At 41.7% G+C, this 25624-nt stretch overlaps 2 protein-coding genes across 3 annotated transcripts; one reads left to right on the top strand and one right to left on the bottom strand.

The window, feature by feature from the left end:
• Nucleotides 1-51: 51 nt before the first annotated feature.
• ASB3 (ankyrin repeat and SOCS box containing 3) lies at nt 52-25422 on the bottom strand. Of its 2 annotated transcripts, XM_086631923.1 has the most exons (11): nt 25354-25422; nt 11600-11813; nt 11148-11306; nt 9672-9784; nt 9116-9251; nt 8150-8327; nt 6347-6544; nt 5246-5497; nt 2872-3005; nt 732-996; nt 52-134 (listed from the first exon to the last, which is right to left on the bottom strand). In XM_086631923.1, the coding sequence occupies exons 2-11, from the start codon at nt 11793-11795 to the stop codon at nt 53-55; spliced, it is 1713 nt and encodes a 570-aa protein (XP_086488049.1). In that variant the 5' UTR covers nt 11796-11813; nt 25354-25422; the 3' UTR covers nt 52. The 2 variants fall into 2 exon arrangements, with proteins under 2 accessions (XP_086488049.1, XP_086488050.1); XM_086631924.1 differs by having other exon boundaries at nt 94-996.
• CHAC2 (ChaC glutathione specific gamma-glutamylcyclotransferase 2) lies at nt 12103-20214 on the top strand. The gene is made up of 3 exons (XM_086631925.1): nt 12103-12237; nt 16663-16698; nt 19782-20214. Exons 1-3 carry the CDS (start codon nt 12103-12105, stop codon nt 20163-20165), a joined length of 555 nt encoding a protein of 184 aa, XP_086488051.1. The 3' UTR covers nt 20166-20214.
• Nucleotides 25423-25624: the final 202 nt, after the last annotated feature.

Genomic DNA, 25624 nt, shown 5'->3' with positions numbered 1-25624 from the left:
CAGCGCCAAGGATGCAGCTGTGTTCCACCAGGGTGCCCCTGCCCTAGCCCTGTCACTCCCCCCGTGGGGGTGGCTGTTGCTTTTCCACTTCATTGAAGGAGGGATTTTCCAACAGCTGCGTTGTGTCTGTGTGCCTGTGGGGACATTTTGCACCTGGCCCATGGGCTACGCAACGGGAGGGACCGGGTGCAGGCTCCGAGCCAGCCTCCCGCTCCGATGTTCCACCAAATATAGACAACCAAGGAAAGGGAAAAAAAGAAAATCACTGTTCCTTCAGCAAACAATTTCCTTTCTTGTATTAATTTCCTATCTCTGGTTCAGCTAGATCCCTCTCCAACCCATAAATCTGTAACGGTGCCACAATATTGTGTTCCTTGACTTTCAGATAATTTCATTTGGTATGTGCAGGACTTAGAATAAAGCGCCCGCTAACAGTGTCTGACCAGACTGACCACTACATAAGCTACGCTCGTTGAACAAGCTCATTTTACTCCGTAAGAGTTAAAAATTTCTTTTCAAAAACCAGGAAACGTTCACAGACTTAGAAAGCTCCAACGGACTTTTTAAACAAGTAAATCAGAGAAGTTCTGACAAACTTCTAGATACAGTACAAAACTACAGCATGAAAAGACTTATTCCTACAGCTATATACAGTAGTGGTTCTCCAGTGTCTCCTAATTGCCATCACAAAGTCTGCAGCCGCAGAGCGCGGTCCCTGGCAGTGCCATCACCTCGAACTGGCGCTACAGGAGTCCCTCCTCTCTGCATCTTCAGCACTGGAGTCACTGGTAGAGGGAGCTCTCTCTTCTCTCTGCCTCAGATAATCCTCTGCTTCTGGGAGAGCATAGGCTCGCAGCACATCTAGGTAGAGAAGGTAGTCCTGGAGACAAGCCGGCAGTGGCAACTCCCGGATAAATCGGTCCGATCGGAGGCGTTCACTCATTAAAAGGGACCGGATCTCAAGACGACAAAGATGAGACAGGGAAGGAATGGAGGCTGGAAAATGAAAAACCAAGGCAAACAGTGAACAGGACACCATGGGGTTACATCACTTGCCTACAGTTAACTGGTTTAGCTGGATCCCACCTGAACCCCCCTAGTCTCTGGCAGACAACGAGGCAGAGTTCTTGATAGTGAAGAGCTGTTGCCTGCTAGAATCAGCATTTTTAGAATTTCCTTGTAGGAGATAGAAAAGTTACCTTAAACTTCTAGAAATACAACGTCAAAGAATCATTCTATCCTTAATCAGAAAGTTTCATCTAACCAGCCTAGAAGAGCTACCTGCTTGGGGGGGTAGAGAGGCCCATGCCACCTTACAAGAAACGGAAGATTAAGTCTAGAAGTAAATCAAGCAACAAAATAACACACGGGAAAACACTTGTAGGATAAGTATTAAATGATAGCATGAGTCAGCTGGCACATGATGCCGAATGTTCTGACATGCTGTTAAATGATTTAAGACAACCACTGTGCCAAAAAAATACACAAACGCGTCTAAATGTGCATTTGCTCAAACACAAACTCCTGTATTATGGTTCAACTTATCCCGAGGCAGAACTCCAGCACCTCCAAACTCTCCTGGAGTCGATGTTCACAAGGAATCTGTCACATTAGCTGCAATCATTTCTGTGTGTCAGTACAGAAGGGTAAGCACGGCAGGCGTAACTCCGTGGGACCGCACGTTTTGTAAGTCTTCAGGCAAAGGTGTGGACACCAGATCCTGAACTTTTCCGCACGAACCCTTCATTTTTGATTTCCTGTGCTCGCTCACACGACTGGCTTTATGTCAGTTCAGGTGCTTGGTGTTTCTCAAGCAGGGCAACCTGCCTCTCAGCACAGCAGCTGGCCTGCTTGCCCTGACTGCTCTGGGATGAACAAGTGAAAAAGTGAAAACTTTCAAACTTTCCTCCCCACCCTCCTGCTTTTTCCTCTCCAGCTTTAGTTACTGGATACTATTACAGTACAAATATATTTACTAATAGCAAAGGAAACAAAGAAAGAACTTCATCTAAATCTCACCACTCTCACCTTTTTTTTTTACTCCAAAAAAGATATCTTAATTAGCATTAAATATTCCTAAGGAAGTCTTATTAAATAACATAAACATCATTCAGATATTTTAAAAATTATTACAGCCCTTTTTAAAGAAGAATTTGCTTTGAAATGACTCACTAACACACATATCCGAGCGTAATTTCTCAGTAACATAATGCACAGGTCACACCTGAACGTTAAAGCTGCTTTTCTGATGGGTGAACACTGCCAGCACTAGTGTTTTCCTGGCCACTAAATTATTGAATCTTTTCAGCTGACCATGTTTTGATCACAGGAGTGACAAGGAACAGCTAGATTTGTAGGTATTTAATATGATGATTTGTATGGTTTACATTTTAATTCCTGTCAAATTCTTACAGAACAGGATAGACACGTCATTGGAAATACAAATTAACTTAAGGAAATAAAATCAGTGGGATATTGTCTAGAAAACATAACTGAGTAATATTGATTGTCTTCCCTTAGATCTACCAAGAGGCTGAACAAACCATTTCAGGAAGGCACAGTGCCAATTTACAGTCACTACCTGCATTTTATAGCACGTGCATTGATTTGAAGCGGACGAGAGAGCCTAAACTGAGGGCACCTACTAGAAACACGTCAACTATGAGCTGAACAACGTACTGAGTATCCACATCTGCTTTGCCTGGTTGTTTGTTTAGGGCAACTGCTATTTCTGCTCCCCAGTTTCTGGGCAAGCAACGTCTATCGACTCTTGAACCTTCTTTGCCCTCGTGCATTGGCACACAGAGCTGGTTCCCGCTCACAGACTGGAAGCTGGCATACAGAGACTTTTCTCCTAACTGTATTGCTTACCAAAGTGGCTCTTGGGAGTCCAAGTGGATTCCTCTTTGTAGTCTGAAAGGTCTTGCTCTACAGCTGGAGGAAGTCTCTTCCAGTTCGTGAACTCCAGGATGAAATTAAGAGCATTCTCACGCACAGAGAAAATCCTGCATAACAAAAACTCCCATCAAATACCATTTTACACAATAGCATAAATATAATAATGGAAACAACACATAGAAAGTGTTAACTATTTTCTAACAAATCCTTAGCAACCTACATCCTAAGCCCAGAAACAGAAAACCATTAAGGAGAAATCCAAAATAATTTTGACAGCACAAGCCTTTACTAATGTGATTTCATCTTGCTCCATCTCTTTTTAAAAGTGAGACTGTCAGAGAAAAATAGCTGCTCTGAAATTTAAACGCCTCAGGACTAGGCAGCATTAATTTCATTAGCTCTGCACTAATTTTTTGTTCCATTTCCACCTGAATTTTAAAAAAAGAAGTCAAGACACCAGAGCACTATAAGCATTACCAGTATGTTTGAGGAAAAAATGCACATATATTCAGATACTTGTTTGTTTGTTTAAAACAAAACCTCACAAAACTTCTAAGTGTTTCAAACTCTCCTACCAGAGATTGCATTTGCATGTATTCAGAAACCAGTATGCTTTACATTTCAAATCTTTAGCATGTGTGAGGAACTTTTAACTATAGCTTAATTGAATAAAGTGCAGGAGAACTAAGTAACAGCAGGTAAACCAACTGTTTTATTATCGTGCATAATGAAGGGACACAGAATTTCACAGAACAGCTTCTCAGCTAGATGTGTACAATCCTGAATTTTCATCTGAGGGGAAAGCTAAGTGCTCTAAACACACAAAAATACCAGACTAAAGTTTTTTAACATGCTTGCTTTCTGCAAGAGATTCGTGTCAGAATTGTGTCTTTTCTAGTTTTTATTATTTCATTTTTCATATTTGACTGACCTTTCATACACTCACCAAAAGCCATACAGGAGAGAGATCCGATTGCCCCGCTTGCTTTAAGAGGGTGGTGGTTTTACTTTTCCCACTGGTAATTAAAATTGTCAGAGCTCTAGACTGACCAGTTTATGACTGATTACAGAGTTGTTTTGCACAACAAGCCAGAGACAGTCAATGAACCATATGTGTAAATGTCATTTGCTGTCTACTACCCTCCTGTTATCTTCCAGGACAGAATAGTTAATATTGAAGTTAAACTTACAAAAACATCAGTTTTGTAGCTCGTGATGTGGTATGTATTATTTTAATAAGTGGATATTTAAACAAAGGAAGTAATTGGTATAAAAGCGTTTGTCGATGATGTAACAAAATATCAAAAGCATCATATATGATATACATGGACAGTGAGATTTGTCCAGTCACTGAATTGCAATCTTGTAGGGTGTTTACTTTTGCAGTCTCTTAGTCTTCTACAAATAAATACGAGCTACAGAAGCACAGATATACCATGCTGTACATATCCTCCTCTAATTACTGTTCTGAAAGCCATGATTAACAGAATCTCACTAATCTCTTAATCACGATTAACAGAATCTCACTAAGTCATAAATGAATGCATTTAAAACTACCAGTGATATCTTACCCATGATATCTTTACAATATCTGAAATATAAATCAGTATTTAAGTAAATCTTAAAATCCTACTCCTTTCTTACATTAAGTAATGCACGTAGTGAGTTTAAACATCTCACATTATATTGTTGACAGCTGAGACATACAGTAGTAAAGTCTAAGTGTCATCTTCACGGACAAGGAAAAACAAATACTGCATAATTTTAAATATAAGTTTATATTTAATTAGGCACTACAGAAATAAAACATCACCAAGCAGTTATTTGTATGTGGAAAAACCTAAAAAAAACTCCCAAAACCCACAACAACAAACAACAGGCTGGAATTTTCACCATATTATTTTGTTTAACACAATCTCCTACTGCATCCGTTTCCTCTCCTCCTAGCCTTGGCCCAGCTCCACTTTACGTTTGTTTCCCTGACCCCTTTCTCAGTATCTGAAATTCTTCTTACCATTGCTGCATTATATATACACACACAATCTGCAGCTAAAGTTGGGGGCTGATAAGAGGTATTCAATATAAAAATTGCAAAACGATGCCTTTCTCCAGCATAGCGATAAAGTAATGTCCAGGCTGGCTTTCTTCCCAAAAGAAAGTTGTTTTACTGAATCCAGCCATTACCCCTGAATAATTTATATCAGACTCTCCCTAAGCCTCACCATTCCTGGTCATGGCAGCTGATTCTCAAGCACTTCCCTGTGACAGCACGATTAACCAGCCCTGGCCACAGCTCCGCAGAGGAGCACGCAACATTTAAACAAACAAGACAACACGAGCTGCTTACCAGAATCTGCACATCAAGTTCACTGGATTAAAACCAGCCAGGAGCAGATAAGGCAGCCATTCCTTGTACTCCTGCTGCGCTTCAAGGGTGGAACTCAGGAACTCTGGTAACTGGTCCCCAGAAGGCAGTGAACAGCCCAGCTTCAAGAAGTGTTGGAACAAAGTAAACTTTCCATGGAACAGGCAATGTCTCAAATTAATCCCAAGCAAGGTGATCCCGTATTTCAGGAAAATATCAATGAAATTAAAATACCTACAAACAGCACACAGGAAACAGGACATCTGTTAGTTTTTCCCCAGAAAGCATCTATGATTTCACTTTTTACCTCCGAGAAAGCAAACTTCCTCCACCAAAATCCCACCAAGTAAAACCCAGCACGCCACTCTGACTGCAGTTCTTTCTGGAAAGCATCACTTTAAAATGTAGAACTAGTTCGGGAGACTCTAGTCCCTACGTTTAACACATTTGTTCTTATTGTCCCGAAAACCCTATGGTTCCAACCTCCAAACAAGCCCTCTGATCACAAATGGGATCTACCCAACCTGGCACATAATCGTATGTACCCATCCAACCTGGCCTTGAACACTTCCAGGGATGGGGCAGCCACAACTTCTCTGGACAACCTGTTCCAGCACCTCACCACCCTCTGAGTCAAAAATTCCTTCCTTATATCCAATCTAAATCTGGCCTCTTTCAGTTTAAAGCCATTGCCCCGTGTCCTATCACTACATGCCCTTGTAAAAAGTCCCGCTCCAGCTTTCCTGTAGCCCCTTTAGATACTGAAAAGCTGCAATAAGATCACCCCGGAGCCTTCTCTTCTCCAGGCTGAACAGCCCCAACTCTCCCAGCCTGTCTCCAGAGCACACGTGTTACGTTCTACAAGACTCCTCTTCAAAGAGCCAAGCTTCCCCTTGGAGATTTCAGCGAGGTTCTTCAGCTTGTGCACGCAATCCCAACCCCACACACTGTTTGCATACTTACAGTTTAACTCCAGCAGCCCGAGAATTGAGGAAGGAGGGCAGAAAAATTGCACATTTTAAAAAAGTTAAATAAAGGCCAACGTAATTATGAACAGTTTCAAGATACAAGTGATATACTTACTCTTTTTGGAAGACCATACACATGGGTGACCTGCAGTCGAAGTTAAGGCACTCCTGAGCATCTGGACTGTAGCCTTCTTTAAGTAACATTTCCAAACATTCTTTGTTGCCACCATATACTGCTGAATACACGGGGCTCACTTTGCCTTCGCCTTTGTCACAAATCCGATCGGTAACTGGTATTAGCAACTCTAATATCCTGCAAATATTTAAAACCACTACTTGTTTTGTGATCTTATTCAACAATTAATTTTAAATGTATGGTCATTTTTCATACGGTCATTACAACTTCAGAAGAAAATCCTAGCTGTTTTTTCACTACTGAGTTTGCATAAAAGAACAACCTTTATCATTTCATCCATAGACCCGTAACAACCATCGTGCTTTGGCATGGACTTAGGCTGGCAATAAACATTTTCATCTGAACCAGGAACAGACATTTCCTATTATCTGACAACTTTTTTTACAGCAATAGAGTACCACTTCACCACTTCTGTGAAGTCTGGAAGCAAACTGAAAGTGTGAGCTGCAAATAAAATGAGTGTTTACTTCTGTTCAACAAGACTCACTGAAATAATCAGAAAAGTCATTCTGTTTCATGGGTCACACCCCTGGTCCACATCCCGTCCAGGTTACAGGATTAGCAACAAACACTTTGCTACTGGAACTTATTGGTGCTGCTCAGAGGTCGCCAGTTACCATAACGCTGCAAAAGCTACGAAGGCAGAATTTGATTTAAAGACCTTTCTAGTACTGACAACTTTGCTAACTCATCTTCCGTTTCTGAGAGAATGAACAAACCCAGCTTCCTCGGGATCTGCTACAGTCCGCCCTCCGCATCGGTTCCAGAAGAGGCATCAATTTGGTGCACAAATTTCTATGACAGCTCAGCTGATAATCTCCTTTTGCTAGTGGTCAAGATCATACACCTACTGATAATTTTGCAGTTAGTATCATCACTGATACCTTCGATTTTAAGTGCTGTCACACATGTACAAACGATGAGGTTCCTGAGAGATGCTTCTCTGCAACAGCCTGCTACTCTGGGCACTTCCTTCCACTCTGAGCTTTCTCCTGGGAAAATGGCTTGTAACATTGGGATTGGGGAAAGCTACAAATGCATTTCTGGAAGGATTAAAGGAACAGTTTTGTGGCTTTGATTTTCTGGTTGGTTCAGCTAATTCATTATTTGCACATGATTTCTTCTGCTACTTAAAGGTTAGGAATATTAGGAAAAAGTTTTTTACCATGAGAGTTGTAGAACACTGGAACAGGTTGCCCAGAGAGGTGGTGGATGCTCCATCCCTGGAGACGTTCAAGGCCAGGTTGGACGAGGCCCTGAGCAACCTGATCTAGTTGGAGATATCCCTGTTCCTTGCAGGGGGGTTGGACTAGATGACCTTTGAAGGTCCCTTCCAGCCCTAACCATTCTATGATTCTATGATCTATGATTCTGATTAGCAGCTGTTCAAGTCATGTATAAAGCTTATGTTATTGTTATTTATATTTTAAAATGTAGAAGCAATATGGCTACTGAGTGAATTGATGTCTGGTTCAGCACTGTGGAAAACTCTCTAAACTCATTAGGGTAGGGATCAGACCCAGGTCAGATGCTGAATTAACAATGGTTGGTCACTTTACTGGGACTACTAACAGATGTTTAACACACAAAACCAATTAGGAATTCTAAACTACAAATTGGCTTGAGAATCCATTTTTCTTCCTTTTAGAGCTGAACTTCCTCTTTGTCGATGAGGTTTTTATTACCAGAATCTTCCATCTGAATGTCTTTTTAACCACCTACTTCTCATGGCCCATTTCAGCCGCTGCGTGAACAGGTAGCTGCCAGTCCTCCTCGTTGCAGTAGAGATTCGGATCTGCCCCTTTGGATAACAGCAGTTCCACACATTCCGTGTGGCCCTCCTGCGCGGCGATCAGCAGGGGAGTGGCTCTGTCCTTGGCTTGGCAGTTTATGTCTGCACCTGGCAAAAAGAGCCCATGCTTCATGTCACTACTGCACGACGCAAAACAAACCATTATTAAAGTGACTCAGTAACTGGTTTTCACAGCGTGGCTTCACAACACAATAGGTTTTCCACAGCGAGCAGGAAACATTTCCTAGAGCATCGCTCATTTTTTCTTCACACAGTGCTTAACGTTGACTCCATCACAGACCAGCACAACATGAGATAAACATGCTGGAGGAAAGGCAACAAGCTAGGTAATCTTTTGATTGCAATTATTTTTTAATATTCTCCCTGTTTGGTAGGTCAGTTAATACTATTTATCTGCTCAGGTCATGGCTCCCTCAGGCTTAACGGTTATGACAATGAATTTTGGTTGTAAAGACACATGCACTTAGACATCTAAAACTTGTTCTTTATGTCAATGAAACTACTGCTGTCACTTTATGCCCAGAGAGAGATATCTTCACTTAGCCTGAACAATACCCTACCATAAGAGCAATGTCATCCAAACCAGACCACTCATGTAGTGCTTTTGAGGGCTTCTAGAAGACCCTGATGAATACCTTAATCTTTTCATAGTTTTGATTTAGTATTTCTTACCATTGCTTGTGGAAAACCACATTAAGTCGCTGAAACAAGATTTAACCAATTAAGATGGTTTTGCATAACCACCTGCAACTAAGATGACATTAAACCCATTAAAATTGGAAGTTATGAAATGCAAAAGCAGAACTAAAATTGTATCTGGTGACAGGCTAATGCAAGTTTAAGAAAAGCAAAGCCAAATGAATGATGACTATTACCATGGGATATAAGCAGTCTTAAACTCTCCAGCTGTCCATACTGAGCAGCAACAAACAAAGGTGTAATTCCAAAGTCATCCACACATTCCTCGCTTGCCCCTTTTTCCAGAAGTATTTTCATTATCTCGGTGCATCCCTGAAATAAATATTTTTATTCTTAACTAACAAAGAAGTGGGGAATTGACATAATTTGTTTTTCTCACACATCCCAAAAAGAAGTAAGATAAACCACAATATATTCAATATTCCAAAGGTAAATAGGTCATATATCTCACTGATGGTGAGATACTAAACAGAACTCCTTCTCAAAAATCTTGTACAATACGTGAATGTGTAAGTACACGCAATACTCGTCGATGTTGGGAAGCAGTAATTAAGTATTACATCTCCTGTAGTTTCAGATAACATGCTTCAGTGCATGAGAAGTCCTTCAGCATTGAGACGACTGCTAGAGTAGGTCAGGAAAACTTATTGGATAAAAAGCCAGAGAAAAAGATAAATTATCCCTCAGAATACACCAGTTACAGAGAAACGATACGACATGCTTACAGGTTACCTGAAAAGAAGCTTGGTGCAAAGAATTCCAACCAGACCAAGAATGAGGTCCTTTAACATTTGCTCCGTGTTGGAGCAGCAACTTCACAACATCTACATGTTCATTTTCAACAGCTTCGAACAGAACAGTAAAAAAAAAAAAGAAAAAAACAATTCTTATTAACTGGATTTAAAGAACTCATCAAAACCTCAAGCAGTCTCACTGCTAGCTTTCTGACACAATAATCATGATCCTTTTAAACTTGCCTTATATAGGATTACGTGCCTTTTACATTTACACCCCCAAAACAGAGCTGAAGAACGGGAATTCATCCACAAACGTTTTAGTTAGACTTGTTAGAATTCCACCTACACTGTGCCAACACAGACAACAACAGCAAGTTGAAGCAAGAACCTCCTCCTTTCCCGTGGAACACGGAGACAATTCTGCAGCAGGCACCTAACTGCACGATGGTCCCAACGGCCTCCTGAACTTGTGAAGCCCGGTGGCTGTCTTACAACAAATTCTCTCAAATAAAATTTCTAAACAAAAGTTTAGAACTGTTTTAAACAAACATATATAAAATTAATTTATAACGTGTACATTTAATTCACTGACAAAGCCTCCCTTCGCATCCTGATTCATCCTCAAGTCTTTGCCAACGACAATTCTACAAGGTGCATTTCCTGTGTAACCATAAAAGCTGTGCCTTCACCCCATCAGATATTCTGGACTAACCTGAGCATAAACCTTTTCCTTTCTACAAAAACTCTTGGATACACAATCCCAGGACCGTTCCTCGGCCCTATCTAATCTATGTAAGCACTTACACATGGTCCTAATTAACATTATCCAGTGTGCTTTTAATGATGCTTTCCCCACAAGTGCTACCTGTTACCAATTATTTTAAGAATATAAGCTATTTTGTTGCTTAAAAATAAAATGTGAATAGACTTGTGAACAAAGGTAAGGTGGCAGCCATGATGCTTGCCTGGGCACGGAGCTGAGTAAAACAATAAGGATATAGAATCAGATGATTTAGACTCTGAGGATTCACTGCAGCAGAAATTTTAAGCATTTATTATGTCAAACAAAGCAGAGTAAAAATACTAAAATAATGGACCTTAATTGCTAAACTCAAAACTGCAAAAAGAATAAGGGGTCTTTTCACATAAGAAGAGGAATTAAAAAAAAAAACTCACTTAAACATCCTCACACAGATGCAAACCTATACCTCCTAGACATTTTCTGTGTTAAAAATGCAAAAAGAATGATTTGGGTTTATAATTTTGTTTTAAATCGCCGTTGAAGCAGAGTTATCTGTAAATAAAAAGTAATCTCTACGCCCAGTCCACCCCTGAGTCTAAAGCCCAGTATTTAGGCCACCAAAAGCTGAAACATGGTAGACAGTTCATGAACTCTGGTGAGTTTAAACTTAGTGAATAAGCTTTTCTCTACACATTGGTGGTTCTGAGACTTCAAGAGAGCTCGTGTCACCTAGGAACAGTGCGGTGGTTGCTTCAGTGGTAACCTCATTGGGGTCAGCCCCAGCTTCCAGAAGAACACGAACACTTTCCAAAGACCCGTAGCGTGCCGAAAGGTGCAGCGCGCACAGCCCTTCAAACGTCTTCAAATTTATGTAGTCATCAGATGGAGCTACAAATGAGAATGATGAGAAAAGGTACGCTTAGCAACAAGTTACAAAACACAGTTATTTTCTTAAACAGACACCTGCCTTGCACAGAGAAGGTAAAGTAAAATCAATTTTCATTCACAAATTGCAACGTGACAATTTCACTTTACCATAGAGCTAGGCAGCAGCTATGAAACCACACAGAAATTTACAAAACAAGTAAGAATACGGTGAGAGAAATCTATTTACTGTATATTTTACATGACAGGGTGATTTAGCAGAAAAATTGCCCTATTTCTCACGGAATTCTCCTTACCTGCACGAATTAGCAGCTTCAGACATTCACTCCTGTTGTGAGCTGCCGCTTCATGGATGGGCACCCACCTCCTGTTATCCGGGACATCAACGCTGTATCCTTGCTCAATTAACTTCCTCAGCATCTCCACGTTCCCTTTTCTGGCTGCGAGCCCCACGGCAGAGCAGCGATCGGAATAGGCTTCCGTGAAATCCATCCTTGTGTACGGCCAACCCTGCGGGAAAAAGGAAGGGGAGGGAAAAAAACAGAGAATAAAGTGGCTGTTAGTACAAAATATCTGAGGTTTTGGGGGCAGCGTGTCTGTCTGTCGGGTCCGGGAGGGGCCGCAGCCCCCCTGCTTCCCCCGGCGGCTCGCTGGGAGCGCGGATCGGGATTATCCTTTCCTGGGCTAACCGGTGGAACGGGAAAGGGCACCGGACGGGCTCGCCCCCCCGGCAGAACGGCGGGCACACCGCCGCGGCCCGGAGCGCCCGCCCCGCCGGCAGTGCGCAGGGCCGGCCGCCATGTGGGTGTTCGGCTACGGCTCCCTCATCTGGAAGGTGGATTTTCCCTACGAGGAGAAGCTGGTGGGGCGCATCGTGGGCTACAGCCGCCGCTTCTGGCAGGGCAGCACCGACCACCGCGGCGTGCCGGGCAAGGTGAGGCGGGCGCTGGGCTGCGGGGGCCCCTCACCGTGGCGGCGGGGCGGGTGGGTGGGCCTCCCGATCCTCCGCGGGGCTGTGGAGATTAACGATTAGTAACTAACGAAGGGAAAACACCTCGGCGCGGCGTCGGGCTGCGGAGAGAAAGGGAGGCCAGAAGCGTTGATCCGAGTAAGCGCCGCGCTGTTTTTCACCTCTTTGTAACCTTCAAACGGAAACGGGTGGAAGAGGAAGTAGTTGCTGTTGGGAAAAGAAAAAAAGCCCCCAAGAAAAAGAAACTAGAATCGCAGAAGCGAGCATTCCCAGTGTTCCAAAAATTCCAAAATTCCAAAAATACTGCGCGAACACCTGTATTTTTAAGCCGCGGGAGCGAGAATCGAGAGCCCGAACCACCCTCCCCGCAGAAGGGCTGTCGCCCTTCCAGAATTCCAAATAGCTCAGCAAACCTTGGAGACACCATCAGTCCGTGACAGAAGCCCCCAGCAAGGTGGATGAATGACTTTGATGTGGCAGGACCGTAAATCACAGATTCTGCTCACCATTTAGTCGTCAGAAACGCAAAGCGATCATAAATGTATAGAAATAGCAACTGGTACTTGCATGCCACTCGTAACAAGTTACCTGCTTGGAACGCTGGTCTCGTATCATGAAAGTGTGTTTTCCTGATGCCCTCAAGCAGCTGCCTAACCTGCACCCTGGTAACTCCACTCTAAAACTGGAATATGGCTTTTAAAGAGCTTCTCCAGAGGAGGCACAAGGATTCTTTTTAAGGATAAACCACAGCACGCTACATGGATTATGGAAGAAATTTTCATCTCGTTCCCAAAAGCACCAGTCAGGACCTGAAACACCATAAAATAACGTGCACAGTACCTCAAGGGGGCCTACAAGAAAGATGGGGAGAGGCTGTTCAGGAGGGCCTGTTGTGATAGGACAAGGGGTAATGGTTTTAAAATAGAGGGAGGTAGATTTAGATTGGATATAAGGAAAAAATTTTTTACCATGAGAGTTGTAGAACACTGGAACAGGTTGCCCAGAGAGGTGGTGGGTGCTCCATCCCTGGAGACATTCAAGGCCAGGTTGGACGAGGCCCTGAGCAACCTGATCTAGTTGGAGATACCCCTGTTCCTTGCAGGGGGGTTGGGCTAGATGGCCTTTGAAGGTCCCTTCCAGCCCTAACCATTCTATGATTCTAAAGATGACACAAAAGCCCTTCACATTCAGTTCCCTGCAATGCCAGTCACCGTGCTTCAGGTACTAGCACGAGTTGGACATCTGCTATTTTTTCTGAAAAAAAAAAAAAAAAAAAAATCTCTTTTCAAAGATTATGTTTGTATAAGCATTGGGAAGTTTCTGTTCTTCTCTTGAATTTGGATGAATTGAAAAGCATGTGTGAAAGTTGTTAGGGTGGGACATAAACTTTACATAAACTGGTTAATGCATTTTACTTTTGTGTTTTATATAAACACTTAGCATTAACAAAAGACATTTTTTTCTCAGCATCGACAAGTTAATCCCTTTTTGTATTCCTGCAGTCTGTGAGTTGTTACTCCCACTTGCAAGGCAAAAAGGCTCTCTTGGTGTACACTGAGAACACACACAGGTGGGACCTTCGTTTTCACCGGGCCAAACGCTCTCTGCTCTAAAATATGTACAATCCGTGACGTCAGAGATGAATTCCATCTCTTGTGGGTGAACTACAAGTGAAACTGGTTCTTCAGCACGAATACGTTTTAAAGAACAGCAATAAACCAGTAGCCAAGTTAAAAAAAAACCTCCTGAAAACACTGGTTGCTCCAACATTAAATTGGAATGTTAAATTGGAAAAAGATTTGCTAGAACAGATAAAGAACACACAAAAAAAAGGAATAGCCATTTCTTGAAAAATACACCGTATTTAAAAATAAGATTTTCAGAGGATTATTCCAAATACTACATGAAAGCAGCTTGAATTTTACCAGGCAATAAGAGTGTTCCCTGAAAAAATATGCTTAGAAATAGGCTTAGAAAGACCTGAATAAGTAACATAAGTGTTTTCATAAATGGCAAATCCAAACTTCTTGGTGCAAGCTTGAGAAAAAACAGCGACAGAAACGCAAAGCCGCACGATTCACACAAACCTTCTCAAATATTAAAATCTGGGGGCTTGGTTTGGCACGTAAGAGCACGGAAGCGTACACGCATTCAACAGCTGAAGCCATTATTATCATAATGTGGTTGGAACCGAAGGAATAGCTTGCTGCTGCCAGAAGCAGTGAGGTTTGGCTTCCTCTCCTTAAAATCCTCCTCCCTCCCAGCTGCAGCCTGTTTGCTTTATCTCCTCGATCGGGTGCTGGCACTCACACCACTGCACAGCACACCCACAGGCCTGATGTTTGGGGAATCCCAGTTCTGGCTCTGCCCCTCCAGTGTGCTTAGAAAAAAAGAAAAAAAAAAACGGGGAAATTTGATGACATGATTAATCCAGCTCCAGCTGTCTGCTGCCACTCACTGTCCAAACAAAAAACTCCCGAGTTTCTGCACTCACAGGATTACTGGATCAGCTGAAGGTTGAAACGTTTGAAGATAAAATGAAGGGCTTTTAGTCTGTTAAGGGTGGAACGGAGGAGAAAGGAGGTTGGACTAGAGGACCTTCCGAGGTGCCTTCCCACCTCGGCAGTTCTCCGATTTACCCAGGCGGCTTTTCCCGTTGGATGGCTGCCAGTGAGGGCCACGGGGCAGAGGAGGGAAAAGGCCATGTTTTGTTTAAATAAACCTGTGCTTTGAAAGAAACCATTTTAAATTCCTACTTATTAGCAAACTTAAACCTCCCTTTCTGAGAAAAATTAAGAGGTAATCAAGCTAAAATTATTTCTAAGGTCGTATTTCCTTTTATTCCATCTTACTTTCATAACCAGATGCCTGTGGTTCTTTAATGGTGTTTGTTTTAGGTAATTCCATGCAAGACAAGGACTCTGGAAACCAAAACAATAAACAACCTGTCCTGCCCTAGACAAACAGATCCTTCTTTTATCTCACAACCAAAAGTACCTTCAGTACTTCACTTTCATTTAGTATTTAGGCTTCAGATACAGACATTCCTGGTAATAAAGAAAAAGTTGTTTCCCACCATAGAATGGCTCTTTAATCCATAATTTACAAAATCTTAGTGACCAGTATTGAGTATGCAAGTCAGGGAAATAGAAAAAACTTCCCAAAAGGAACACCTAAGTTATCTTGATTAATCATAGTAACAGATCTGTTTCCTCTTAGTACTCAAATAGTAATCACTTAGTATTCAACTAGTTTTGTTGCCTTATTTTATCTATCGGATCAGGAATAGATGGCTGATGCTGGGGGAGAACTGGCATAAAAAATAAAAAACCGCAGCACCTCAGAGCTTATAAATAGCCTTTTAAGATTACAAAAGATCTGACACTAAAATAATACCAACACTTGATGGTATCTATGAAGTGCTCTGCAAAAACCGGGTTTCCTATTTGGCTTGTTACCAAAAGAAGGCATGGTTTGCCAAGGACTCGGTGAAAAAAAAAAAAAAACCAAAAAACCCTACACGCTGACTGTGGGAGCGAGACAAACGCAGGTACAGACCCATCAAACATAAAAGCACGGACGTGTCAATGAAACTAGGAGTGATGAGTCACAAAAAAGATTGGAAATTAGCTAAGACTAAGTGGAAGGCATGCATCCACGTACATCCCGTTCCGATCATCTTTGCGACTCCGAAGAGAATGAATTTCTACCCTACACTGGAATGGAATTAATGCTGCTACCTCTGCTCTCCCTGACCTCTAATCAAAATGCTTGTACACGGATTTAATGCCAAAATTAGTGATTTTAAACTACAGATGTAGTTCTCCATAGGGTTTTATGTTCTAAAATTTTATTCTCCGGGTTATACAACAAATGTCAACAATTTTCTTTTCAGTATTTCCAAACTGGCTTCTTACTCTTCCTGCAGGAAGTAACTTACTAGAAAAATAAGCCATTACTGAGGTATCCTCCCTGTGCCCAGTAAAGGAAAACGAGCTGGGAAGGGGAAAAGAAGGGGAAAATAGTCTTTTGCAAAATAAACTTTCTTCAACTTTGAATAACACGGTGCTAACAAAAATTAGTAGCGGATTTCTTTGCTGTGTTCTTCAAAAACATCCGATTAGCTAGGAACTTTTAAACCTAGGAGCTGCCATGGGTCATAGTGTGCAATTAACAACATTTTCTAAAATGTAATTAGTGCAAACTGAGCCAGAAGTGGTAATAACCTGCTCAGTCCCACACAAGTTAGATTTCTGTGTCACATTATTGTCCATGCCTGCATATAAAGTTTTTGAATACCAGTGAGAAGGTTCAAACTGTTTTGGTTTTGCTCATGATTTAGGGTAAAAGCCTTTAACTGAACTATGATTTTTTTATTTTTATTTTTAGCCTGGAAGAGTTGTGACTCTGGTTGAAGATCCTGAGGTATAGTACTTCTATTCTGTCTCTAGTGTACCGAATGTCCTGTTGCATTCCCAGCCCATGTAGTGAGTCTCTACTAATTTTTGCGTCTCTACAAGCAAACAATTGAGTTATCTTTAGCACAATGAAAAGTTCTACCAAAATTTCTTGGAGTTACACTAATGACTTTGATTGTTTTGAATAAATCAATCAATCTAAACTAAGAAACGGGAAGTAGTTTGGGTTTCTTATTACCAAAGGTGTATTTTAAAGTATTTTCCAGAAGGGTCACTTCAGCTGTCCTGTTGCAAGATGCAGAATTTTACTTCCTTCATACATATAGTGCTGAAGATACACCAATTGTAGACCCCAGATGTTGTGCCAGAACAGTAATCTTGCCCTCTCAAAATAAAAGCTGAAACAAATCAAGATTACTTTGCAGTGATACCAAAGGAGATACTTTTGCTTTCTTTTTTGCTACGCAGATAAGATGCTTAAGGAATTAAATGCCACAACCGTGCTTTTGGTTTCTATGTAATACTGTGAAATTAGCTCCTGTTTAGAGAAAACGGTCATTGGCCCCAGTCTACCATTGTTGCTTCTCTTTCCATCTTTTTCCTAGGTCTCACTTAGTGTAAGCTGGAGGAAAATCAAGATTTTTCTGCTTCTAAAAGTACCTAGACTTACATTTTACCCTTTTCTTACTCTGTTTGATAAGAAAGAAGTTATCTTACAACTACCTGTTATTTTTATTTTTTAGGGATCTTACCCACTAGAGAGCTCCCCAGCTAGGACAAAAGCTCTGAGCTAGGCTGGGGAAGCCCGGGATGCAATTGCTTTCCCACTCCCTGCTGACCCTCCATGCCCGCCGCCTCCAGTGGTGCGCTCTGTTCTGGCACCTTGCTGGGGACAGCTGTGATGGTTGTGCCCATCCAGCTTCCAGCTGTTCCAGGAGACGGAATCCCTGCAGGTACTCATGCCTCCAGAGGCAGGAGGGACGGAACAACGGCATGGGAGCAGAGGGAGAGCACGGCCACATGACACCAGGCCATAAGACACAGAGGATGAGCGTTTTGGTAGTAGGTAGTTTTTATTTACAGTTGCTTATCTAGACAATTGCTGTCTCACCCATCTATTTCCCTGAAGTAGCGGCCACAAAGACAGGTAAGTTTAGCAGCAGCTGAAAACTTCAGCTGTGTCTCACAGTTAGCAGAACAGCAAAAGGCAATGCTGTCTCTCATTGTGGTTTTCTGTACCTTTCTGTAAAGGTTTTTTCACATCACTGTGTGCTGGGTACCATTATGTTACACAGACACCCATATAGACAAAGAGCAGCTATGTTTGTTGTCACTTTGTATTGTTAAGCAAACTTATTCGTTACCATAGAAACTTTTTTCCCCCCTTAGCAAACCAGTTTTCATTGGTTGATTTCCCCCCCTCCTCTTCTCCAGAATCTGGTGTGGCCAGATAATTACACTTTAAACGTAAGCATCAAATTATAGGACAAGGCATTTGCAGTGGCAATGCCAGCTCTCAGCTCTGTGCCAGCCTGGGTGTCCTCCTTCGCTGGCGATACACAGAGTGCAGCTTGGAAACATCTAGTTTACAGCTATTTTTACTGGCTCCAGCTGAATTTCTTTGCCAGTTAAGAGGAAATCACACAGAAAAAGAACATCATACTCCTTGTCAGATTTCTGGATTATAATTTTCCATCACCTGAAACAGGAATTCCCTATTCTGAAAACGAAATGAATTAACTAGCAGTACTCGTCTGCCTTAAATCCCTGTCTCCACCACACCTACACATATTTTCCCATCAACACCAAAGTAGGTCTGAATGGCAGATTTAACTCCAGAGATTAACGTGCACAGAAGAGGCTGTTTTTAAAACTAACACGTTTCCTGCGCGTGGCTGGAGTGAACCCACAACCCAGATGGCTGAGGGAAAGCAAGGAACCCATTTTTGTACATCAAACACTGTAACCATCTACAAAAGATGCAACAGAAAATGACTCCTGATTATTATTTTTTTTTTTTTTAATAAAATACCCTTGACCAGCCTATAGTCTGATTGCAAAATCCAGCGCTCAGGAATCAGCATCCCCACCCCAGCATCATCTGATATCATGACTAAATACTGAGATCCAGATTTAGGGAGGGAAAAACCAAATGTTAATTCTTTGTCATCATTACTGTAGCACTGACACATGCACCTACTTAGCTGCAGGAAGAAGGGCACTTGATGTTGCCAGTAGACAAAACAGACTACCACGTATTTTAAAAGGGCACTCAAACAACTTGTAGCCCTTAGTGGACAGCAGACTCATCATTTTTTGTGCTCCTTCAAAACAAAACCCCATGCAAATCAGTCCCTGGACAGATCTGAGAGATTTGTTGGGATAAAACTTGGTAAGGGAGCATAACTAATTCACACCACAGTTAAGTCCTTTCTCAGAGATCTTATCTGTGAAGAGGATGAAGAAGCACTCAGGTTCTCAGAGATGGTAATGAAATTTATCCTAACAGTGTTTGCTGAGGTGCTGGACATGCCACATTTCTTTTTCTGCTCATATTTGGTTTCAGTGTGGTCACATCACCACCCTCATCCCTCCAAGGATGTGTAACAGATGTAGGTGACACTTGGGTCCTTGGAAATGAAACCACAACTAGCCAGGGAAAGGACCTGACCAGAATTATTTGGAATTCAGCACTATTTACAACTTTAATTCTCACACACAAATTTTGTGAGGTCAGGAAGATTCTTTGTATCCTTTTTGCCAGCTCTTTAGTAGCCCATGCCAAGAGTGTTTACTACTTGAAATTTAACTGCAACAAGAAATTGTTTGTAAGAAAGGCCTCAGCTTCAGCAAGAAAGTGGATGATCAATCCGCTTAATTACCATTTGGACTGAAAATTTCCTAAATAAAGCAGCCTTTTTAATTGGGACTCTTTCTACAAGCAGTATGAGAAATAGCTACAAAAAGACTGAAAATAGGAGAATTTTTTTTTGAGAGAGAGAGTTTTACCTAAATACAATAGAAATACATTAATTTTTGAGTATCCTTTTAAACACTGCCTGGGTTTTCTTTTCTTATGTCCTTCAACAGGGCTGTGTATGGGGGGTTGCTTACAGATTGCCAGCTGGACAAGAATGTGAAGTAAAGGCATACCTGGACTTCCGAGAGAAGGGAGGCTACATGACAACAACTGTCATTTTCTACCCAAAAGACGCTTCAGTAAAACCTTTTGATGTACTGCTATACATCGGAACTTGGGATAACCCTAACTACCTTGGTCCGGCGCCTCTGGAAGAAATCGCCGAGCAGATTTTCGGTGCAGTTGGTCCCAGTGGCAGAAACACGGAATACCTATTTGAACTCGCCAGTGCCGTCAGAAATATCGTACCCGAAGAAGCAGATGAGCATCTCTTCTCCTTAGAGAAACTAGTAAAGGAACTCTTGGAAAAGTATCAAAACCCAAATTGCCTTTAGAACAACTTCTTACTTTTAATGATCTCACTTCATCTTCAGAGGAATGGTTTCGTTGCACAATGGGCATATGACGTGGAGGCACGTTTCTCTGTACTGTGCTCTCTTATTTATTTTAATTTTGCATCCAAAATAGTAGTTGGTCATTAAAACAGACTGTTAGAAAAACGGTTCTTTCAGGAGTCTATAGAAAGGGGAGCAGGGGAAGTGTGTTAGGTTTGAATTTAGTATACTGGATTTTTAACTAAAGGGTACATCTTTATGAAATCTCAAGAGAACCACTTAAGCTTCTCTTTGTTTGAAGATTTTTTTTTTTTTTTAATTATTACTTCACATTTAAAATAAACCTTAAGAATATTTTTAAGATCAAAATCTGCATTCAGATACAACTCCCATTGATTTAAGTGATAGTTCTTTCTGATTCAAAACCACAGGCGTGGAGCTCAGTGCATCCAGAGATAAATGCTAAGTAGTTGCTGTAAATTGCATAGTAAATGCATGGTAGAACATTTATATCAACGTTCAACTTCACTGACATTAAGTTATTCCACTGAATTAGTCATCTTAGTTTGTCCTTAAACACAGAGGATAAACCATTTCATTGCCAAGGAAATAATTCATTCCCTGTGCTTGTTATGTCAAGCCTCTGAAAACCAAAGCACAGGGTACTTTGACACAAACAGGCCATAACGTACAGTGCCTCATTTTATTTTTTAAAATTAAGATAAAGAATAAAGCCAAAATGTTAAGATTATCTGAGAGCATGACTTGAAGGCACAATGCAGCAAGAATGTTCAGAAGCTCCCATCTTTGTTATCTGCCTTTAGATGCTGTTGTAACCCCATCTCTTAAAAAAATTCACCAATCTCAGGGAATCCTCTGTCCAGAGATTCACAGACAAAAGGTAATTAAGAGAGGAACCCTCTTTTCAGTAAACTTACATGTGTTGTATGGACATCTAAACAAAGAGCGTGAAAAAGCCACCAGTTTAGGCTAGTAGGCTTACATTATGCAAAACATAAGCACACGGCACTTCCATCCCAACAAGGACTTGTCTTGCTTCTCAAAAATTTAAGTTATTTTTGATAACTTTTAACAGAGCCTATTTTTGTACGTGAATATAGGAAAGGTCCTATTTCAAACGCCATGTAACATCACATTTTCTCATACAGAGAACATATAAGGGCTTAGTAGTAGCTTAGAAGCCTATACCTTGCATCAGCAATTGCAAAACCCCTATGTTTCTACTATCAGGTTGTCCCTTTCTATTCTTTACATTTTTCTGTTTTATGTTTGTAACTGCTTGAAATACCAGGGTTATCAAAATAACAAGCTGCTGTTATTTTACTTGACCACCTACAAAAGCCAACAAGAACGTAAATTAATGTTAATAGGAAATATTTGGGAAAGGCAGCTAGATGAGTAGAAAACAGGATACTAAAATTCAAACCTTCATTCTAGATAATTAGATGACTTTGAATATTTAACCAAGAAAGCTGTATTTTTTTACATACCAGATTATAATTTTAGTGTTGGAGGAAACAAGTCATATCCGTGTTGGATTTTACTCCCTGGGTTCCACAGGCTCAAATCACCAAGCAGTCAGCATGCACCTCTGTCCTCCTGCAGAAGGAAGCAGCACGCAGTCGTACGCAACAACGGTCTTCCCTGACACGACTGCACCATCAAATTCTAAAATTCCTAAGGCCGTTTGTAGGGAAAGGAACTTGCCCAGCAGTTGGCCCGGATACACCCTCCCCGTGATGCCAAAAGGGATTACCACTGAGCAGGACCTAAACTGATATATCTGTAAATTATTTTGTCATCTCCCGAATAAAAGTCCTCTATTAAAGTTACAGGAAAAAAATGTAAGGTTTGTACAAAGACTGCAATGAGATTGATTTGCTTGTGCTATAATGTGAACTAAAATACAGAAATCAGATACTAAAAAGTAGCTTGGATAATATTTGATATTACTTAGTATAATCAATTAACCGTTTGATAGCAACTGTCATTAAATACACAATAATCTTCTGTGAACATATGAATATATAACCCAAATACGCAACATTTAACCTTGGTTTTGATAATAAGCACAATTCATACCCATTTTGACTGCCACTGACAAAATTAACGTGTCATTTGACTCAGTCATAAAACTTCCATAAACAGATTTGCATTTCTTAACGCAAGAAAACTCATGGAAAAGGGAAATCAAAACATTCTCTCATTACCAGATTCTTTGTAGGATCCTCAGTAATAATTTCTGTCTTTCCTTCTTCAACCATTTACGTGTTCTGTGTTTCCCACAGCTGAGCAAACAACAAAGGTCAGATGGGACTGGCCTAACCTGTTGTAATTTGGAAACTGTGCTGGACCATTCAGGTATATGTGGATATATCCATATATATATATATATATATATAGACACACAGAGAGAGAACCCTTAGAGTTCTTTTTTTTTATATACACATAAACCTCCATTTGCTTTTATCCATTGGTTAACAGCTTTGTGCATAAACTAATTACCAAAGTTTGGAGGGTCACAGACCTTTTCAAAACAAACAAAGCAGCTAACTGCCATGCCCTCACTACACAGAGGGAGGAACTGTTCATGATTTCCTTACCTTTGTATCACTACATCTCTCTCCCTACTTTCACTTTCTCAAATCTCTTTTTTCACAAGGGTACAAAAAGACCAGGCTCTTTCCAGACTAGGCTGTGTTTTAGAAAGTAAAATTTGATTCAAATCCTCCACAAAGATAACTGAAGCACCGTTTAGTCATGCAGAAGAACGCAACGCTTTGTAATCCTTAAAAATCACTTTAACACTTTCACTAAAGCAATTTTCACCACAAATGCAAGAATAACATCGTGTCATACTGCAGTTCTTTGACAAAAAAGGAGAACACTCAGTCTTAACAGAAGCTCTACAAACCAGCAAAATTGCCTGAAATGTTCAAAGAAGCAGAAGGGAAAAAAAAAAAAAGTACTGGCTTGCTCAAAATACAGATAACTCACTCCTTACAAGCAGAAAAATAACTGAAACCATTTTGAACACAACTTACTCTTGAAAGCTAAAGCAACATGGTTACAAAATTGACTGCAGCATCCCCTATCAGAATTATATCACTATTTTATTTCATTGTTTCGTGAGGTTCGTCATGTCACCAGTTTAAGTCTGATTGGTATCGCTCCTCATTCTTTTACTTCTGGTACATGTCTGGTTAGAGGCTTTACTCCAGCTAAGGAGCTGAAGATGTGGAAAGAACTCAAAACTACAGCTCCCCCATCCGATCTACAGCTGTACAGCTGTTCTGTGTCACAAAAAAGTTCTTATCAGCTCATTTTCCACTCTATTCCGCCAAGCTACTGACTGGCAGAAGGGATGCAAGCAGACATCAGGAGAGCAGCGCCCAGCAGGGCCCTGCGTCTTGACTTTCTACCATGCCAGTGTATACTCGTCACGGCATTACAAAGAGACTAATTATTTCAAATAATTATTCTTCCCTAACAGTCTTCTGCAAAAGCTGGACATTGACTATACACTCGCTTTGATTACCAACTACAGTACAGCCCAAACCATCCAACCTCACACTCCCTCAGTATTCTTACATTAAAGCCATTTCCTTGCTCCTCTGCCTCTTCAGTCAAGCAGCTTCCCTTCAATCGTTCCCCTCCTTTAGCTCAAACAAATGTCTCACCTGCATCTTTCTGGCCCTTTGCAATTTAGGTCTCTTCTCTGCAGGTATTCACTCTCCCGCCAGTTTCCTCTCATTGTACATGTACTCGAACTAGAAGAAGAATTCTTCTCCCAGTACATCTACTTTCTACTTTAACAGGAAAACAAATAAACAAACAAACATCTTTAAACAAGAAGATTATGGTAGCAAAGCTCAAAAGTATTGACTAGACCCGATGCAGCCATTTTGCAAAATTTTAAGTTCTCTCACCTATATTGTCATAGAATCATAGAACAATTTGGGTTGGAAGGGACCTCAAAGATCGTCCAGTTCCAATCCCCCTGCCATAGGCAGGGACACCCTCCACTACACCAGTTTGCCCAAAGCCCCATCCAACCTGGCCTGGAACACTTCCAGGGATAGGGCATCCACAGCTTCTCTGGGCAACCTGTTCCAGTGCCTCACCACCCTCAGAGGGAAGAATTTCTTCTTTATATCTACAGAATATTATCACTATATTCATCACAACATATTATCACCACCTGGAAATGATTCTTCCCATCATGGCAAAAGCCAACCCAGGGATTACAAACCACTTGCTTCAACAGCTCAGACTCAGCCAGTTTTGCCCAGTGCAACCAGGAAAGCAGACGCACACATCACTGGTGGCAAAACAGCGACGACGCACAGCCTGCAACACAAAGCCACTCGAATTCACGGCGCATCCTCCAGAGCCACCTTTCTGCACCGCCACTGGGATTTTTTCCTGGTGTCACCCGCTTTCTTTGCCTTCACGTTCCTCTCTGAACAGCTCGGCCTCACTCAGGGGGGTTTATTAAGAATTGCTAAATAATTATCATTATCCCCACACCTTTCATAAGAAGGACATGGACCAGTTGGAGAGGGTCCAGAGGAGGGCCACGAAGATGATAAGAGGGCTGGAGCACCTTTCCTATGAGGACAGGCTGAAAGAGTTGGGGCTGTTCAGCCTGGAGAAGAGGAGGCTCCGGGGTGACCTTATAGCAGTCTTCCAGTACCTCAAGGGGGCCTACAAGAAAGATGGGGAGAGGCTGTTCAGGAGGGCCAGTTGTGATAGGACAAGGGGTAATGGTTTTAAAATAGAGGGAGGTAGATTCAGATTGGATATTAGGAAAAAATTTTTTACTATGGGAGTTGTAGAACACTGGAACAGGTTGCCCAGAGAGGTGGTGGATGCTCCATCCCTGGAGACGTTCAAGGCCAGGTTGGACGAGGCCCTGAGCAACCTGATCTAGTTGGAGATATCCCTGTTCCTTGCAGGGGGGTTGGACTAGATGACCTTGGAAGGTCCCTTCCAGCCCTAACCATTCTATGATTCTATGATTCTACACACTGCCAAAACAGCACCGTTATCCCCACACCTTACACTTTGCCAAAACATCACCGTTATCCCCACTTCCCTCCTTCCCCCACAGCACCTCAGCTTCAATCCAGCCTTATTTCAGATAACAGCGCTCCGTTGCACTTACCGCTATAGTAAATGGTGCTCCTTGTATCTTCTCGTGCCTCCCGGATTTATTTCATCCCGCAGAAGCCTCGCTGGCGCTGCTCCATCAGTAAAAAACCCATGGGAAAAAAAAAAAAAAAAGAGCGGGAACCGCGGCACCGCCACCCCCGGAGAGGCTTCTCCTCAGCGAGCTGCGGACACACCTGCGGTGCGGCGGGCGCCTCGCAGCGCTGCCCGACTCCGCCGCCGAGCCCGGGACCGAGGTTTCCACACAGAACCGGCGGCTCCCGCCA

This window comes from Tauraco erythrolophus, chromosome 2 (genome assembly GCF_009769465.1).
Source record: "Tauraco erythrolophus isolate bTauEry1 chromosome 2, bTauEry1.pri, whole genome shotgun sequence".
NCBI lineage: Eukaryota > Metazoa > Chordata > Aves > Musophagiformes > Musophagidae > Tauraco > Tauraco erythrolophus.
The sequence above is the reverse complement of the archived record's forward strand: the minus strand, read 5'-3'. Positions and strand labels throughout refer to the sequence as shown.

Coding starts and splice junctions, on each gene's coding strand:
- CHAC2 (XM_086631925.1), top strand. CDS start 12,103: ATGTGGGTGTTCGGCTACGGCTCCCTCATCTGGAAGGTGGATTTTCCC. Junction 12,238..16,662: donor ACCGCGGCGTGCCGGGCAAG/GTGAGGCGGGCG, acceptor TTTTATTTTTAG/CCTGGAAGAGTTGTGACTCT. Junction 16,699..19,781: donor CTCTGGTTGAAGATCCTGAG/GTATAGTACTTC, acceptor GTCCTTCAACAG/GGCTGTGTATGGGGGGTTGC.
- ASB3 (XM_086631923.1), bottom strand. CDS start 11,795: ATGGATTTCACGGAAGCCTATTCCGATCGCTGCTCTGCCGTGGGGCTC. Junction 9,252..9,671: donor TGCACCAAGCTTCTTTTCAG/GTAACCTGTAAG, acceptor TATTTATTTCAG/GGATGCACCGAGATAATGAA. Junction 3,006..5,245: donor AACTTGATGTGCAGATTCTG/GTAAGCAGCTCG, acceptor TTTGTTATGCAG/GATTTTCTCTGTGCGTGAGA.